Genomic DNA, 16,910 nt, shown 5'->3' with positions numbered 1-16,910 from the left:
GTGGAGGCCTTTGTGCTACTAGTGTCCTAATGAGGAAACAAAACAACTATGCTCCAAAATGAAGATGTCAAACTTGTACCCTCTCTGGTGCAGATATAAAACCTAGAACCACTTTTGTGTTTGGAAGTAGAAGGTTGAGATTTGGGATGTCAGGTCACAGTTACAGCATCAGCGTCAAGTTTAAGGCAGGACAATCTGGGGAAGTGGGCTTTCTCTGACTGATGTTGTGATGGTTATTTTGGTTTAAAAAAATCAGATATATGAGATATGAGACTATTAAATAATGAGACTGAGCTTGAACCACATTGTGCTGGACTGGAAGCAAAAACAGGCCCTGAAAGTCTCAATTTGCACAAGATAAACTGATCTGGAACACATTCTTCTCTTTGTTTAATAGTCCCGTCTAAATCACACCCTTTACAATTTACTAATTACTTTGTTTGAAGTTGTGATTGGAATTTAATCAATTGGAAATCTTTCCAAAGGCTTAAATCAGTAAATACTGCAAAATAAAATCAAACTGATGATCAGTAGTTCCTCCCAGACATTATATCTGTTAGTTTTTTTATTCTAATTTCCTTCATTTAAACTACAGAATTAAGTAAAATATTAATATAATATGTGTACAATCCTATAGTTTTGTTCTGCTGAAGGTTGTTTTGCATTAATATTGAATTTTAAGGTCTGAGTATTGCAAAAGTATGCAATACTCAGACCTATATGCACGATAAGAGGTGATTTAGGTTGTTTGTAATTCCACTTTCCTTAATTTAAACAATGCAATGAGGTAAAATAGTAATGCGGTGTGATCACAACCTCGTAGCTGTTCAGAATTAATGTTAAAATTCTACTGAGGTCAAAGTAAAAAGTTAGGTTGAAGGTTACATGTCGGATTTAGCTGCGAGTTCAGCAAATAAAAGCGTGTCTTCTTGAGTACAGCTCTACAACTTTGACCTTGACTACGTGTCTTGATCTTTTTATCATCTGGACATTCCTAGAGTTTGTGTAGTTTGAACTCTAAATTGCTCTCCTGGTTAATGCCTGCCGCTCACCTCCACAGACTCACATTCAAACACACCAGATGACGTGCAGCTAGCTTCCAGCCTGAGTAGCAGACTGCGACACAGCGTCCACCTCCCTCCTCCCTGTGTTCCTGCAGTCCTCTGCTGTCCCAGCCAGGCAGCGCTGCTTCCTCCTGCAGTCTGCTGCTCATCAATAAGCTGTATTAGCCGTCCTCTAATCATAGAGACGGAGAGAGAGAGTAGGACAGCCGGTGTTTCAGTGCATCATCCTCTGTGTCTGTGTGGGAGGAGGGAGGGTGTATCCTAGCGGGAAGCTTTTCCTTGTTGTAGAAACCCACCGACCGACTGCCAGCCGTTACTTCACTGCAGCAGCAATCAGCCAGACTCTAACCTGCCTTTCCCCTCCTCTTTTCTCTCTCTCTCTCTCTCTCTGCATATGCAGCAGAGCTGCCCTCCTCTCCTCCTCATCACTTTGCCACTCCTGCGGCATTGCTCTGTGCTGGAAGGGGACGCCGGCCTGCTCCTCACCCACTGATTCTGCATGACTGTCACAAAGGTAAGACCTGCTTTAAGATGGAAAACTACTTCCAGGGTGTCAGCAGTGATTCTGCTTTTAGGAGGGCCATGTCGAGGTTATTTAAAGCTTTATTCTCATGTGTGTGTTTAATGTCAGTGCCTGAGGGAGGATGAGTTTGTGAGGAGTGTTGGAGTTCCTGTGCAGAGCCCGTTTTTAGGAGACTGTGTGTTTCCATGATTGTCCTGTCTTTAGTAATGCAGTCTGGTGATGATGAGACAAAAATCAGTTGCATTCTCAAAACTGCAGTGTGTTTCCAGCTGGCAGCAGTTCATCCTGGACTTCACAAAGTCCTTTTTTATCTGCGTGTTTCAAACTTCACCCAAAAAGAAGCAGTTAAACATCATTTAAAGACAAATCAGGTGCTGTAATGCCTGTCAGTTATCTTACATGTTAGACTGGTGACAGTAGTGCTGGTTGGGTTCATTTCTTTTATTAAGTGTGTGAGAAGTAATAATCAGGTTGCTTGCTAGCAGCTGCAGGAGTAAAACTTCCATCCTAAAGCACTGTGGCTTTGGCGAAAAGTGATTTCTAATAGCAGTTAACATAAAGGTCCTCTCTGCCACATGGAAACACGGGCGTACAGTGAACTTAGAAGCTCTGGACATGAAAGCATAACTTGGGTTGTTTCTAGTTTTTGTGGTGAAACTGTGACTTCCCTCTGATCTACTGTAGCTTTGATTATACTTCATTTGTACAACACTGTGGACAAAAGCCTCTGTCTAATGAGTACTTGTAAAATAGGTAGGGAAGGCAAACCTCCAACTTTAAGGGTTAAGAGTTGTTTTTTGGTGAATGTAAGGGCAAGTGTTGGGGTTAAAGTTAAGGTTTGTCCTTTGGGGATAGGGAAAAGTCACTGTAGTCTCCATTTAAGTGAAAATAGCTTATGTGTGCCTGTATTAGCAGTCTCCAGCTGATCTTACAGCAGGGTGAGTGTTTAATGTGCCTCAGTGTGTGTTGGTGGTCGCCGTCTGTGCAGCAGCCAGTTGAATCCTCTTAATCAATTAACAGAGAGAGAGAGAGACCGGAAGACAGACATAGAAAGAGGAAATTAGCACACCTACTCCCACGTAGAGAATTAACCTGGACCAAAATAGATGACCTACTGTCGCCACGGGACAATGGCCTATTTACTCACACTTATGGTGGCACACCTGCAGCTTCCACTCAAAGTTCTGTTTATAGAAAGCGGGGAAGTTTGTATCTTCTGACACCACACACATTCACAGACAACAGCTTTCCAAGTACAGTTTTCCTGCATGTGTGTGTGAGAGATTGTGTAGGAGGTGTGTGTGCTGCTGCATTGGTGGAGGCTCTCCACTGTGAGAACTGGAAGAGGAAAAGGTCAGGTGCTCATGTGTTGGTACCGAGCCGCGGCCCCAACCTGACTGTAGACGAGGCCAGAGGTATGGAAGGGAATTTTAATGCATTCGAGCCTTTCTTTTTAGTCTTTGCTTGCATTTTCCTACCTGCAATTATGGTAATTAGCTGAGGAGGAAGGAGTGAGAAAATAAAAGAAAGAGAAAAACATGCTTTGACATCTTTGTAAGAGGAAGGGAAAAAAAGATTTGAAAGCACAGTGGTATCTGAGAGATGACGGGTGTGTGGGAGAAGCAGAGAGGGAGTCTGGGGAGCTGTTTTCATGGCTCTGCCTGCCAACAGCACAGAAGTCACCTTGGGAGGGATGCAGGACAAGAGCTTCTATGCTGACGGGGCTAAACAGCCTTTCTTCCCTCAGCAGCAGATACAGACTGACAATATTCAGGACAGCAAGACCCTGCAGTGTCCACTCAGTATCAGACCCAAGATATACATCATCTGGCCTGACCTCATGTCACGACAGAAGAGATTTACAATGATTTATAATGAGGACACACATTTACCCACCATCATCTACATTCAGTTGGTCAAACAAATGGCACTGAATTATACACATTGGTGCAGGAGAGTCAAATTCATCTTAGTTCAGGTTCCATATTCAGTCCAGTCTGATCTCCAGTGGACCGGACCAGTAAAACCACAGGAGAATAACCTAGAAATAACCACAACTCCTGATGGTTCCTTTAGTTTAGTGCTAAAATGTTCACATTTAAGGAATTATCTTTTTGCAAAACATCATGAAGAAACTGAAATTTTTGAAGAAAAATAAATTCAGTTTCACCAACATTCAGCCTCAGTTTATCATTTCCACATTACAACTTCCAGATCACAGAGTGTCTACAAAGGAACACAACATTTAGTCATCTGAAACTGAACCAGAGTGGATTTACTTTATTATCAAAATGACAAAAGATCGATGAACAATCTAGTATTTTACTTTATGATCAAAACAACTTGTCATGGTCTAGAAATGATTTTAAATTTATAGTTTTACTAATTTACAATCTGCAGTTAATGTCTTTTCTGGAATTTTTACACTTTGAGGGCCGGATTGGACCCTCTGGAGGACCGCTTTTGGCCCGTGGGCCACATGTTGGACACCCCTGCATTAGTGAGTTGCTGCCACTCAACCTGGGATGTCAACTTTCTCTGCTCTTAATTTATTAACTGCGTTTTTGCTGTAAAACATTTTGCATCAACATTAAGTAGGAGGAAAGAATCAATTAAACGTCAGCATGTGTTTGTATATTTTAGATAGAGAGATAGATAGACTATAGATAGATAGATAGATAGATAGATAGATAGATAGATAGATAGATAGATAGATAGATACTTTATTAATCCCGAGGGAAGCTTACGTAATTTTATGATAGAAAAGCATTAGAATGGCAACACTTGTGGACGTCAGACAAAAAATATCCATATTTATCAGGATACTGTAGCTAGTTAGCATATTTGGGTTATTTTTCGTGTCTAAACCAGTAAATTAGAGCTGCAACGTTTAGTAAATTATTCCTTTAGCTGGTATGTGTTCATCTACAACTGTTTTGATAATCGGTTTGAATAAGTTGTTTAGGAAAAAAAGTTCAAAATTGTCTGATTCCAGGTTCCTAAATGTAAATATATTCTGATTTCTGTCCTCCTCTGTGACAGGAGACTGAGTGTCTTTTGGTCGTGGACAAAACAAGACATTTATGAACGTCGTCTTGAGTTTTGGGAAACTCTTTCAGACATTTTAAAGACCAAATTACGAACAATTAATCTAGAGAAAAGTCTACATTTCAATCTACTATGAAAACAATCGTTCGTGGCAGCACTGAAGTATATTCAAGGTTATTTTTTCCAGAAATTATATGCTCAGAGATTTCCGTCTTGAATGAAATGGATATAAACTGTAAATATCAGAGAAAAGTCTCGGTTTCCTGCTGAGATAAACAGATCAGCTGACAGTCAGAGAGAAGCTGCCATTCTCAAAAAAATGCTGACCGAGAAAATAGGTCATTGGAAGTTTAAATCCATGGCTTTCAAACATGGCCTCTGTGAGACGGGACCGGAAGCTCTTTAGCTTTTTAAGACCGACTCTTCAGTCTACTACTAGAGGTTTATCCCATATATCGTTCCCAAACATGGTAATACCTCAAATTAAAAATCATAGTATGACTTAGAAACTACCTGAGAATACTGCATCCCTAAATAGCTTCACGATATTTTTATACTGTAGGTTTGTGAGCAGAATTAATCTGCTGTTTGTAACTATATACAATAATACATTTATATTATGTAGTATTTGTGATAAATAAAGGTCTTGAATCTCTACTAAATGCTGCCATAGTGCCTTGATTAGGAGTTTCCAAACACTTACTGGAGTTCAGCGTCTGTTCTTTTATCCAGCATTATTGCCTTGGTTTGTTTAAAAGTGCCACATAGAGACTGAAAAAGGAGAGAAAGGAAGATAATTATGCAATCCTTTCCCTCAACTCATTTGTATTCATGTTTCTCCACAAACCCACAAAATGTTTATTCTCTTCGGACTTATTGGATTTTAGCATTCTGAAGGTCAACAGCAATGTTTGACCTGTTTTGTTTAAAGGTCAGACTTTTCTTGAGGCGTGTTTTACCTCTAAAAGCTACCATTTGTTTACACATCGGTTACTGTGGTGTAGTGCACTTTTGAAAGTGAATAGTTTGTTTTTTAACCTTCTAGACCAGAGTTTCCAAACATTCAGACCCTGACCTTGATATATTTTTACCAGATACTCCTGATCCCCAACATGCTCAGAGGTGGCTAATTCACACTCAAGCATTACGGCATCACAAAAGAACACAACGTAGTGTTATTTTTATTGTAGCTGAAAGCATCAGTCACAGTAACCTTCATGTATGAACTGTCGGGATTGAGAAAACATACAGCACGTAGGAGCAGCAGACTCAAGTATTTTATATTTTTTATATTTTCTAACACATATGGCAAAACATATCCTATTTCTAAATGTTTTTAAGTTTCATTGGTTTGAAAATATATCAACAAAACCTGCTCAGTGTCACATTATGGGGAAGGCAAACCTCTAAATTTCAGGGTTAAGAGTTGTTTTTTGGTTATTTGGGTTTTTCAAACGGCAATATGTTTAAAGTGTTGTCCTTTGGGAAAAGAGAAAAGTCACTGCAGTCTCCATTTAAGCCATATCCTATTTCTAAACATTTTTAAGTTTCAGGGCTCCAGACTAACTTTTTCCCTAGGAGTAGAGTGGCCCCTAACTTAAAATTTTAGGAGTACAAGCAGAAAATTTAGGGGCGCACACCGAAATCGACTTGCAAAGTAAATATTCACATTTCCTCTCATTTTCACTGTATTACTGACAAATAACAATAACGAATCTGGCGGCTCTACTGGGCGTGCTGCAAATGCCGGCTGTCAAAGTCTGCCGGCTGACACATCACGCTGTCAGTGAGACGCTTCTGATGAAGGTGAAAGTGTTCGCCGAAACTGTCAAGAAGGTTATTAGCATGTATCTATTCACCTGATGTCTGAACAAAAGAATCAAAAACTAAAATATCAACAAGAAGACATGATGAACGTTGTTGAGCTAATCTAGTATTTTATTTTATGATGAAAAATGTGGAGTTGTGGTTATATATCGGTTATTCTGCTGTGGTTTTACTGGTCTGGTTACCTGGAGATCAGACTGGGATGAATGTGGAACCTGGACTATGATGATTTTTAAAATTCCTGCCTTAAACATTTCAAATATGTTTGCTCTGTACTGCAGGCTGCTCACTTCTATCACAAAGTCACCAGATAAAACCCTGCAGCTCAAAAACCCATACAGTAAAACTACTCAGCCTCCGGTTTGGTCATAAAAAGACCTCTTCAGTGTCCTCCAACCACACAGGGGGCAACAGAGACTTGGTGTCGTATTGATTGTTGCCCAGAGTTACCTTCCTGTCAGCTTTAGTTTTGCTCTGAGTCCACGGGGCTCGAGGGAGAAGCATAATGGCCTCGATGGGATTTATCAGTGAAAGAAGCTGATCTCTCCAGAAGACTGAGGTCACCCAGAGCTCAGTTTGCCAAATGACCTCCAGCCAGAAACTCTGGCCAGTAAAACCTCAGAAAGGCTGAATTCTGTTTCATATTGAAGCTATTTCTGAACGATCCAAATGTGCCATGAAGCGCATTTGCTGGCATTGCGACAGCTGTACAGACTATTTGGGCTGTTGTGTTGAATACCCCCTGATTAGAAAGCTGCAACTTAAATGGTCCAGTTGTTTGTGGTGGGATAGAAGGAAGAAGCAGTCACCCGGCTGGTGAGGGGGAGGGAGGGAGGACAGAGGGACGCTGGGGGGGGGGGGGGGGGGGGGGGGGGGGGGGACGACCAAGACAGGGAGGGGAGGAGTGGCCTTTTGGAGTCCCCTTTTTGTTCCTTCAGACACCAGCAAAAACGCTCCCCAGCTACCACTAAAGGGAGCCATGTGGTGATAAATGATTGTCTGTTCCCAGAGGACACACACACACACACACACACACACACACACACACACACACACACACACACACACACACACACACACACACATAAATACGTGCTGCTCTCTGCAAAGCTTTACGTGTAACCTACTGACGTGAATCCTATATAATTCAAAGTAGCATTGCAGCTGTGTTGGGTGTGTTTGCAATTATATATCTGCAAACACCCCAATTATGAGGGAAGCCCACGCTGCTCTGATGTCAGGCACACACGTGGTTGGAAAGATGCCTGAAATCCATTTTCAGAGTGTTTATTGTACCGCTTCTGCTGTTAACTGGAAGGCCGTTAAAACTCTCATAGCATTAAACAAAAGCAACAAGATTTGGTTCAAGATATGATAGCTTGCCATCATTTTCTCAATCGATATGGTTTTAGAGCAATTTTACATGTCCAAAATCCAAAAAAGTAAAAAGTCCAATCATATCCACACTCAAATTGTCTAAAGCAGGGGTGTCAAACTCATCTTAGTCCAGGTTCCACATTCAGTCCAGTCTGATCTCCAGTGGACCGGACCAGTAAAACCACAGCAGAATAACCTAGAAATAACCACAACTCCTCATGGTTCCTTTGGTTTAGTGCTAAAATGTTCACATTTAAGGAATTTTCTTTTTACAAAACATCATGAAGAACCTGACATTTATAAAGAAAAATAAGTTCAATTTCATCAACATTCAGCCTCAGTTTATCATTTCCACATTACAACTTCCAGATCACAGTGTCTACAAAGAAACACAACATTTAGTCATCTGGAACTGAACCATGGAGGATTTACTGGAGGATCAAATGACAAAAAAAATGCAAAAACAAGACAAACTATTACAAAAATGAGACGTAAAACAACAAAAAAGAGACAAACGACACGAAACAAAACAAAAAATTTGACAAAAAAACTAAATATGCATGTTGGACACCCCTGGTCTAGATTCTTTACTCGGTACCTCGCCTACCATAAATCTTAACTGAGTCTGATTTAGACCGCTGGCTATTTGTCAAGCTTCATGTTTACCCGCACGCTCTCTCACAAACAGCCTGGCACGGTACACCACCAACCTGGCAACTCAAACCTGCTATTCCTCAAGCAGGAATCATACACAACAGATTCAGAATACTAAATCCAAAAATAAGCTCTTTTTGTTTCTTCAAATTCCCTCTAAATGGAGCAGATGAAGAATTAACACATGGAGAGCAAGTTGTACGTGTGAAGAGGACGAGCAAACAAAAAAGTGTGAGAAAAACGAGGAAAAAGGGGAATAGTTGTGAGAAAGCCACAGAAAAGCATTCACCACAGGAAGACATTCAGATCTCATGAGCTCATTGCCTGTCCGAAAGCTTCCTTGCTGTGTGTGTGGTGTGTGTGTGTGTGTGTGTGTGGTGTGTGTGTGTGTGTGTGTGTGTGTGTGTGTGTGTGTGTGTGTGTGTGTGTGTGTGTGTATGCGTGTGTGTGTGTGTGTGTGTGTGTGTGTGTGTGTGTGTGTGTGTGTGTGTGTGTGTGTGTGTATATAATCAGGACATAGGATGTGCGTCCTGTTTGTGCCTTGGGACAGAGCAATAAGTGCATCAGAAGAGAATGTTTCAGGTTTGTTTGTTTTTTTTAAACTTTATTTTTTCAAGGAACATTTTTTACAGACAGTAGCTAAACAAGATACAAATACATACATGAACAAATATGTAACAGTGTCGCAAGCAGCAATGGTACAGAGGATTGAAGCACAGTACTGGAGTCCATAAGATAATAATATTGTTTTTACAAATCATATATCAGAAACAAAGTGGGTTATCACCTCTTGTTGTGAGGTACGTGTCTCATTTTTCCCAGAGAGCATCGTATTTATCCTTTTGGAGTCTTAAACTGAAAGTCATGCGTTCCATACACTGGATGTTTGTGATTATTCCTGCCCATTGGTCAATAGTAGGAGGTTCCCCACAGAGCCATCGCCTTGTTATGGTCTTTTTACTCACTACCATGAAGATTTTTAGGAGATACTGGACACCTTTAGGTAAGCTTGTGTCCATATCCCCAAATAAAATGACATGCAAGTGAATTCAGTATCGTAAGACAGGATTTTTCTGACGGCACCATGAACACTGTCCCTGAAGGGTTTAAGAATAGAGTATCCCCAGAATATGTGTGTATGATCTGCTTCACAATGGCTGCATCCTCTCCTGCATTTGGGTTGTGCCCAGTCTGTTTGGCCTTTTGTTTTGGAGTTATAAAATATCTAATGCAGTTTTTCCATGAGAAATCCCTCCATGTATGTGAGGCAGTAGTTGTGAGTTGTGTGTTAATTATGTTTGTCCATTTTTCAGGGGCAATTACAATCCCCAGTTCTTTTTCCCATTTTGTCTTTATGTAGTTTGTTGAGTGGCCTCTTAATTCCTTTATGTACCTGCATAACTCTTCAATAATCTTTCTGGACAGTTTTGTATTGTAGGCTGTTGGGTTTAAACCCAAAAAGTAAACACACAGCACAGGAAGGAAAGACAGTACTCACGAGCTCAGATCTTTTACTTGCGGCAAGGGGAGACAGAGACTGTATGCACTGCTGCTGCAGCCTTCCTTCTCCGAAGAGTCTGTATCTCCTCTGCGTCTTTTATTTAGTTTCAACCAGTCATGTAACATGGGGCGGCATCATGCGTTAGCATAAGATATATTAACAGAGAATAGTGTCACTTACATTATCTTATCATATGGAACACGTTAACCCTGTTCTCATGTTTCTACTGTGAGTACATACAGATTACAGTTAAAATGTACATGTACTTCTCAACAAGAAGTGCTTACATATGCATAGAGATACCTTTACAGTCATTCAATGATAACCACAATGAACGTAAGTATAATTCTTCTAACATAGGCCCTGATGAAAAGTTGTGTTACACCCGATAGATTTTTTGGTAAGAGTCCTTTAACATTTTTATCAAAATAAAGATGGAGTTGGAGGTATCTGTAAAAATCCTGTCAAGTAAAACCAAATCTGTCCGACGTGGTTTTAAAATCTAAAAGTTCCCTGTTATTGACCACTAGGCACAGTGCTATGACACCTTGTCTCTCCCACTGAATGAACCCTCCTCCATCCCCAGCAGCTTTAAAGTCTGGGTCATATATTGGCCATGTTAAGATTCCAGTTTCTTTCTGAATGTTAAGTTGTTTTACTATATTGAACCAGGTATCTATAGAAGACCTAACCCACTGGCTCTGGATATCATATTGTTTAGCAGTCAATGGACATCCAAGCAGGCTCTGTAGAGGCCTATCTAACAGTGACAGCTCCATGGCTTTCCGTTTTGAAACATATTCTCGGTTACACCAGAGCATGAGTGGCCTTATCTGTGCTGCTAAATAATGGTCTTTGAGGTTCGGTAAGCCCATCCCTCCACCGTGTTTCAGCAACTGCAGAGTTTTGTATTTCACTCTAGGGGCTTTGCAGTTCCAGATGAACTGAGAAATCACCTTGTCCCATTCTCTAAACTGATTGTCTGGAATATGAATGGGTAAAGACTGAAACAGGTAAAGTAGTCTGGGCAAGATATTTGTTTTTATCGCCATTATTCTGTAACCAAGATCCATGGGCAGAGGGACCCATCTGTCCAGGTCCTCTTTTATGTGTCTATTAATATGCATGTAGTTTTCAGAATATAGCTGAGATCTGTCCTTTGTTAACGTCATGCCTAAATATTTAATAGAAGCAGAATCCCAGTTAAATTTATACTTATTTTTGAGATCTGGTGATGGGGTAAAGTTCAACACCAGAGCTTGTGTCTTATCAATATTAAGAGTATAGCCTGACAAGGCTCCATACGTCTGCAACAAATCCCTTAACCTGGGAACTCCAGACTCTGGGTTCTTAAGACTGACTAAAACGTCGTCTGCATAAATACATATTTTATACTCTGTCTCTTTTATTACGATACCTTCTAAATCTAGGTCTTGCCTAATGGCTGGAGTAAGTGGCTCAATAAATAGATTAAAGAGCAATGGGCTGGCTGGACAGCCCTAGCGACAGCCGCGCTGCAGGTGTATTGTTCTGGAGAGACCTCCATTTACTTTGATTCGGGCCATAGGGGATGTATATAATGTTCTGATGCTATTGATGAACTTCTCGTGGAAACCAAATTTTTCCATGACTTTACACACTGTAAGACAATGCAGTATAAAAAATCCTTGAATAGCTGATTTCTGACGGGCTGTGTAAATGCTATCTTTAGCTCATTTGTTGGTTTTGTGGTGGTGAAACCAATGTCTGTAAGCCTCATGGACTTTTTTAGTTATTTTTTTCCTTGCTCTTCTTTATTGCCAGTGAGAGAGAGGAAAGTGGGGAGAAAACCTGCAGCGAAGGGCTGGATTCGAACCCATGGCTGCTGTTTATGGGTCACCTTTCAACCTGTTGAGCTACCGGGGTGTAGAGGTTTTTGTGCTTTTCGGTGCCAGCACGCTGTAGTAAAGCTGCATGGTTAGCACGTTCTCATATTTCCACTTCGACAGAACGCCTTCCAGTTATCTCCCACATAAAGTCGGATCCAGTCTTTCAGTGCGCTCTCTTTCTCCACTCTTTACTGTACTTTTTGCCATATTTCCCTCACTTTTCCACACTCGTTATCGCTGTCTGTTTCTCAGGCGTTGTTGTTTATAGGAGTGGATGGGGGCGGTAACCAGGAAACGGGGGAGTGGACGAATCCTGGAAAAGGACAAACTAACGTGTTTCATTAGGGGTTCATACAGGCAGCAAAGCAAGCCCAAATACACAAGTACAAGCCTGAAAACCAGGAAAAGAAGCCCAAAGTCACTTATAATTAGTGGACTTGGCAACTATGGTTTCTACTGGGGCGATATTTGGGGCGATTTTTGCATTTGGACACCCTAAAATGACCCGAAGTTCATGACATTCACTGTGTATCCGAGTGGATTGGTGGTAAAACTGTAATTTGTGCAGTATAAAATGAAGTTGCATATAAGTAGGATGAGATGTTAACTTTTGCAGAGAAGCCTCAGTTCATTTAAGGATTTGTCATAATTTATTTAGCATCTAAGGAAATGTTGCTTATCTCATCACGTCTGACTTTTTTCTTTGCGTAGATCAGTGTTTCTCAAATAGTGGGGCGCGCCCCCCTGGGGGGCACAGAGGCATGTCAGGGTGGCGCGGGCGACTGGGAGGAAAAGGTCCTTCAACACGGAACTAATTAGCTGAACTATTGTTTTAACGTCGGCCTGTTTTTCGCGGCGTACAACAATACTGAAATTGTGCTGGCCCATAGACTGTATATGCCATAGATATAAAAAATATTAATAATAATGATCTTCTATATATATCTATGGTATATGCGCTGGCCGTTCAGACTCCAGAGAACGGGAGAACGTATCGTTAATGTGCAGTCGGAACACCAGCGTACTCGATCACGTCACGTACTCGGCTCATCTCCTCCGATTATTTTTACCAGCAATGTCAAACATATGGCCTGCGGGCCAAATCCGGCCCACCAGACGGTCCATTTCGGCCCGCGGGGACGACTTTACAAATGATCAAAATTACAACAACATTAACTGTAAATTTGTAAAACTGTAAATTTAAAATAATTTCTAGAACTTGACAAGTTGTTCTGATCATGAAGTAAAATACTAGATTGTTCAGTTCCAGATACCTGTGACTCAATGTTTTGTGTTTTTGTAGATAAACTGTTACCTGGCAGTTACAATGCATGTGTAAATGATGAACTGAGGCATAATAGGCTACTGTTGAAACTGAACTTGTTTTCCTTAAGAAATTTCAGATTCATAATATTTTGTAAAAAGATACTTCATTAAATGTGAACATTTTCAGAATGTACTTTTTTTAAACTAAAACAACGGGGAAAAGTTGGAGTTGTGGTTATTTATAGGTTATTATGCTGTGATTTTACTGGTGGGGCCCACTGGAGATCAGATTGGGCTGAATGTGGCCCTGAACTAAAATGAGTTTGACACCCCTGATCTTTACTGAATCAGATAAAATAACACAGCCCTGCATATTCATGTTTTCACAGTTTATATATATATATATATATATATATATATATATATATATATATATATATATATATATATATATATATATATATATATATATATATGCACACAAAGTTATTGGGGGGGCACGGCAGTTTTTTGTCCTCCAAAGGGGGGCCCGACAGAAAAAATTTGAGAACCACTGGCTTAGATGAAGAAGCTGATTGTAAAACATAATCCTAACTGTTGAGATTGTTTGCAGAGATGATCGCTGTCCTCGATGGATTCAAATCCTCTGTGTCCTGTCCTTTCTCTCTGAGCAACACTCATTTATCACAGTCGTCTTTTCTTTTTTTCAGTCCACTCTCCTAATTGCCTGCATATTAGTATGAACGGCCACCTCTTGTCTCCTCTTATAAATGTCCTTTTGGCTGTCATTGCTTATTAGACCTCCAAGCCGCAGCTCTTTTCATTATATTTATGTCTGCCTACCTATCGGCCTTTGTTTTTTTCTGTGTCCTTCTTGCTTTCTTTCTCATTTCGAGGGTCCTTAAAGTCCTGTGTCTATGACAACAGAGTTTTGGTGACAGTGAAGAGGCTCTCCAGTCAAATAGTTTCTGGCTTTGGCACAATGGAACAGACTCAGTGTCTCGCAGCAGCTGGATTAGTGTTATATATATCGGAATGCTCAGAGGTCCCACCACATCTGGATTCAGAGCAGAGCTGGGGAGATGTTGGACTCATTGTCGCATTCTTGAAAGTAGTTTGAGATGGCTGTTGCTTTGTGACATGGCTATAAAGGATGCAGGCAGTCGGTAGCAATACTCAGGTGGGCTTTAGCATTCGAGTGATAATTGATTGGTTTTATGGGGCCTAAAGTCTGCAAAGTTGGCTGATGAACACCAACATTTCACTCTTTATCTGCATCCATCTAAGTTACCATAGTCCTTCTATCTGGTCCAGTTAGTCCAGCAACTGATGCATCCACAGGGTGTTTTTTCTAACGTCCAACCCAACATTTTTTTTTTTACGATGGTGAATAAACCAGAGAGACTGTTGTGTAAAGAGATCCAGGAGATCAGCAGTTTCAGGGAAAACTCAAACCAGCCCATCTGGCACCGACAGTCCTGCCACGGTCGACGTCACTGAGGACACATTTTTTCCCTCGTTCTGATGTTTGATATAAACATTAACTGAAGCCACTGACCTGGATCTGCAGGATTTAATGTGCTGAACCGTTTCCACATGATTGCATAACAGCATGAATGAGCAGGTGTTCTTTATAAAGTGCCTGGTGAATGTAGGTATAAACTCAAACTGAAAACCTACCGTATTTAGTTGATTTGACACCTCTCCAAAACAGCTTCAATAAAACTAAACAATAGAGCATTCTAGCTTAATAAGGCAGTACTGTATTAGACTGGATGGAGCTGATAAACTGGCTTCTGAGTGTCCAAAAACTTGGGATTCACCAAATTTCTGAGATTTGAGAGCCCATTGGCATTGCTATAGTGACATCCAGCAATGCAACAAACACAGACATTAGGTGGAATGGACAGGTTTTATTTTTTTTTGATGAAAAAGTGAAGGTAAGTTGTAAAATTATGACCAAAACTGTCTTTCATAAACATTATAGTTTGTTTACAGATCAGTTTCCTGGTTCTTGGTTTCTGTTCGTAGTGTTTTTATGCATTGCAGTTAGAAATTACTGCCATCTCTGGTTGCTCCCTTTCGCTTTTTCCACCAATTAAAATGGTGGGTAATCTCTCATAAATGTGAGCTTGTTTTCACCCTAGTCAGTTGTGACATTTCTTTTTTTATTCATCTGGTGTGGTGATGTTGCCGTGTTTCCAGAGCTCTGAATTTTACTGAGGAGAAATTTATCCCAATGAGCAGGAATAATGGTCATAAGACCCACATTGTATTTCAAAATGGAACCATCCCCAGGAACCAATTTTTCCCTTTGACAGTCACAGAGCAAGTGAAATAGCTCAACAGCAGGAATTAAATAGAAATAAAGTTGTGCTTTTTAGTGAAGCGAGGCTCTCTGAAAGGAATGCACTTATTTTCCTTTTATGTGTCGCTACAGCTGCCCTGATGAAGCCGCAGCGGTCAGTGCATGTCAGCCATGCAGAGTATTGCAGTGCCACTGCAGCGAGGATCAGGGTGGTCTGTTCTCTCTCTGAAACTGTAGCTGCCCAGTTTGGAGGTTTGATGAAGTGTCATTGAATCTACCTGTGAAATTTTAGCCCATTTCCAGGCTGACCGGAGCAGCGCTGCGCTTCCATGTTTCTAACCCTAACCCTGAGTTTCCATGTTTCTAACCCTAACCCTGAGTTTCCATGTTTCTAACCCTAACCCTGAGTTTCCATGTTTCTAACCCTAACCCTGAGTTTCCATGTCATGCTAGCTCACGCAATGTCAACTCACATTTATGGTGCGTTGTGTTGTCAATGCAGCTGCTTAATGTCTGGTAATTTGTTTGTTCCTCCCATGTGGAGTGGTGATTAGGAACAGTATGATGCATTATACACTGTTTATAAAAACTAAAAAAAAATGAAAACTGTAATATGTTGACAGCTGTCAATTAATTATGTAAATAATAAATATATCAGCCTTTGCAATCCAAGATGTTTGGACATGTCACAGTAAACAACAAGATAGATAGATAGATAGATAGATAGATAGATAGATAGATAGATAGATAGATAGATAGATAACTAGACTATAGATAGATAGATAGATAGATAGATAGATGGATAGACTATAGATAGATAGATGGATAGATATATAGACAGACGATAGACTACAGATAGATAGATAACTAGACTATAGATAGATAGACTATAGATAGATAGACTATATATATCAAAGTCAAAGTCAGCTTTATTGTCAATTCTTCAATATGTACGACATACCAAGAATCGAAATTTCGTTACTCTCTCTTCGTGCAACAGTAGACATTAAATAAACACTTAGAAAATAAGATATTAAAGGGAAAAAAGAACAAAGGAAGCAGTGAAGTGTAAACATGACCATGAGATAAAGTGATGGCTTTAGTGCAGAATAGTCAGAACAGTACAAATAAGTAACAACAGTATAGATAGACTATAGATAGATAGACGATAGACAGATAGATAGATAGATAGATAGACGATAGACTATAGATAGACGATAGACTATAGATAACTAGACTATAGATAGATAGACTACATATAGATAGATAGATAGATAGATAGATAGATATAGATAGATAGACTATAGATAGATAGACTGCAGATAGATAGATAGATAGACTATAGATAGATAGATCGATAGATAGATAGACTATAGATAGATAGACAGACTATAGATAGATAGATCGATAGATAGATAGACTATAGATAGATAGACAGACTATAGATAGATAAACTATAGCTAGATAGAGAGAT

The 16,910-nt window shown here is 40.1% G+C and overlaps 1 protein-coding gene across 1 annotated transcript in view; it reads left to right on the top strand.

The window, feature by feature from the left end:
- Positions 1 to 1,262: 1,262 nt before the first annotated feature.
- coro2ba (coronin, actin binding protein, 2Ba) overlaps positions 1,263 to 16,910 on the top strand; it is a 67,431-nt gene continuing 51,783 nt past the window's right edge. The window contains exon 1 of the mRNA XM_023279271.3: positions 1,263 to 1,578. Within this exon, the coding sequence (XP_023135039.1) occupies positions 1,564 to 1,578 (15 nt within the window). The 5' untranslated portion in view covers positions 1,263 to 1,563. The remainder of the gene's footprint in view (positions 1,579 to 16,910) is intronic.

This window comes from Amphiprion ocellaris, chromosome 1 (assembly GCF_022539595.1).
Source record: "Amphiprion ocellaris isolate individual 3 ecotype Okinawa chromosome 1, ASM2253959v1, whole genome shotgun sequence".
Lineage (NCBI taxonomy): Eukaryota > Metazoa > Chordata > Actinopteri > Pomacentridae > Amphiprion > Amphiprion ocellaris.
This window is presented reverse-complemented; position numbering and strand designations above follow the sequence as displayed.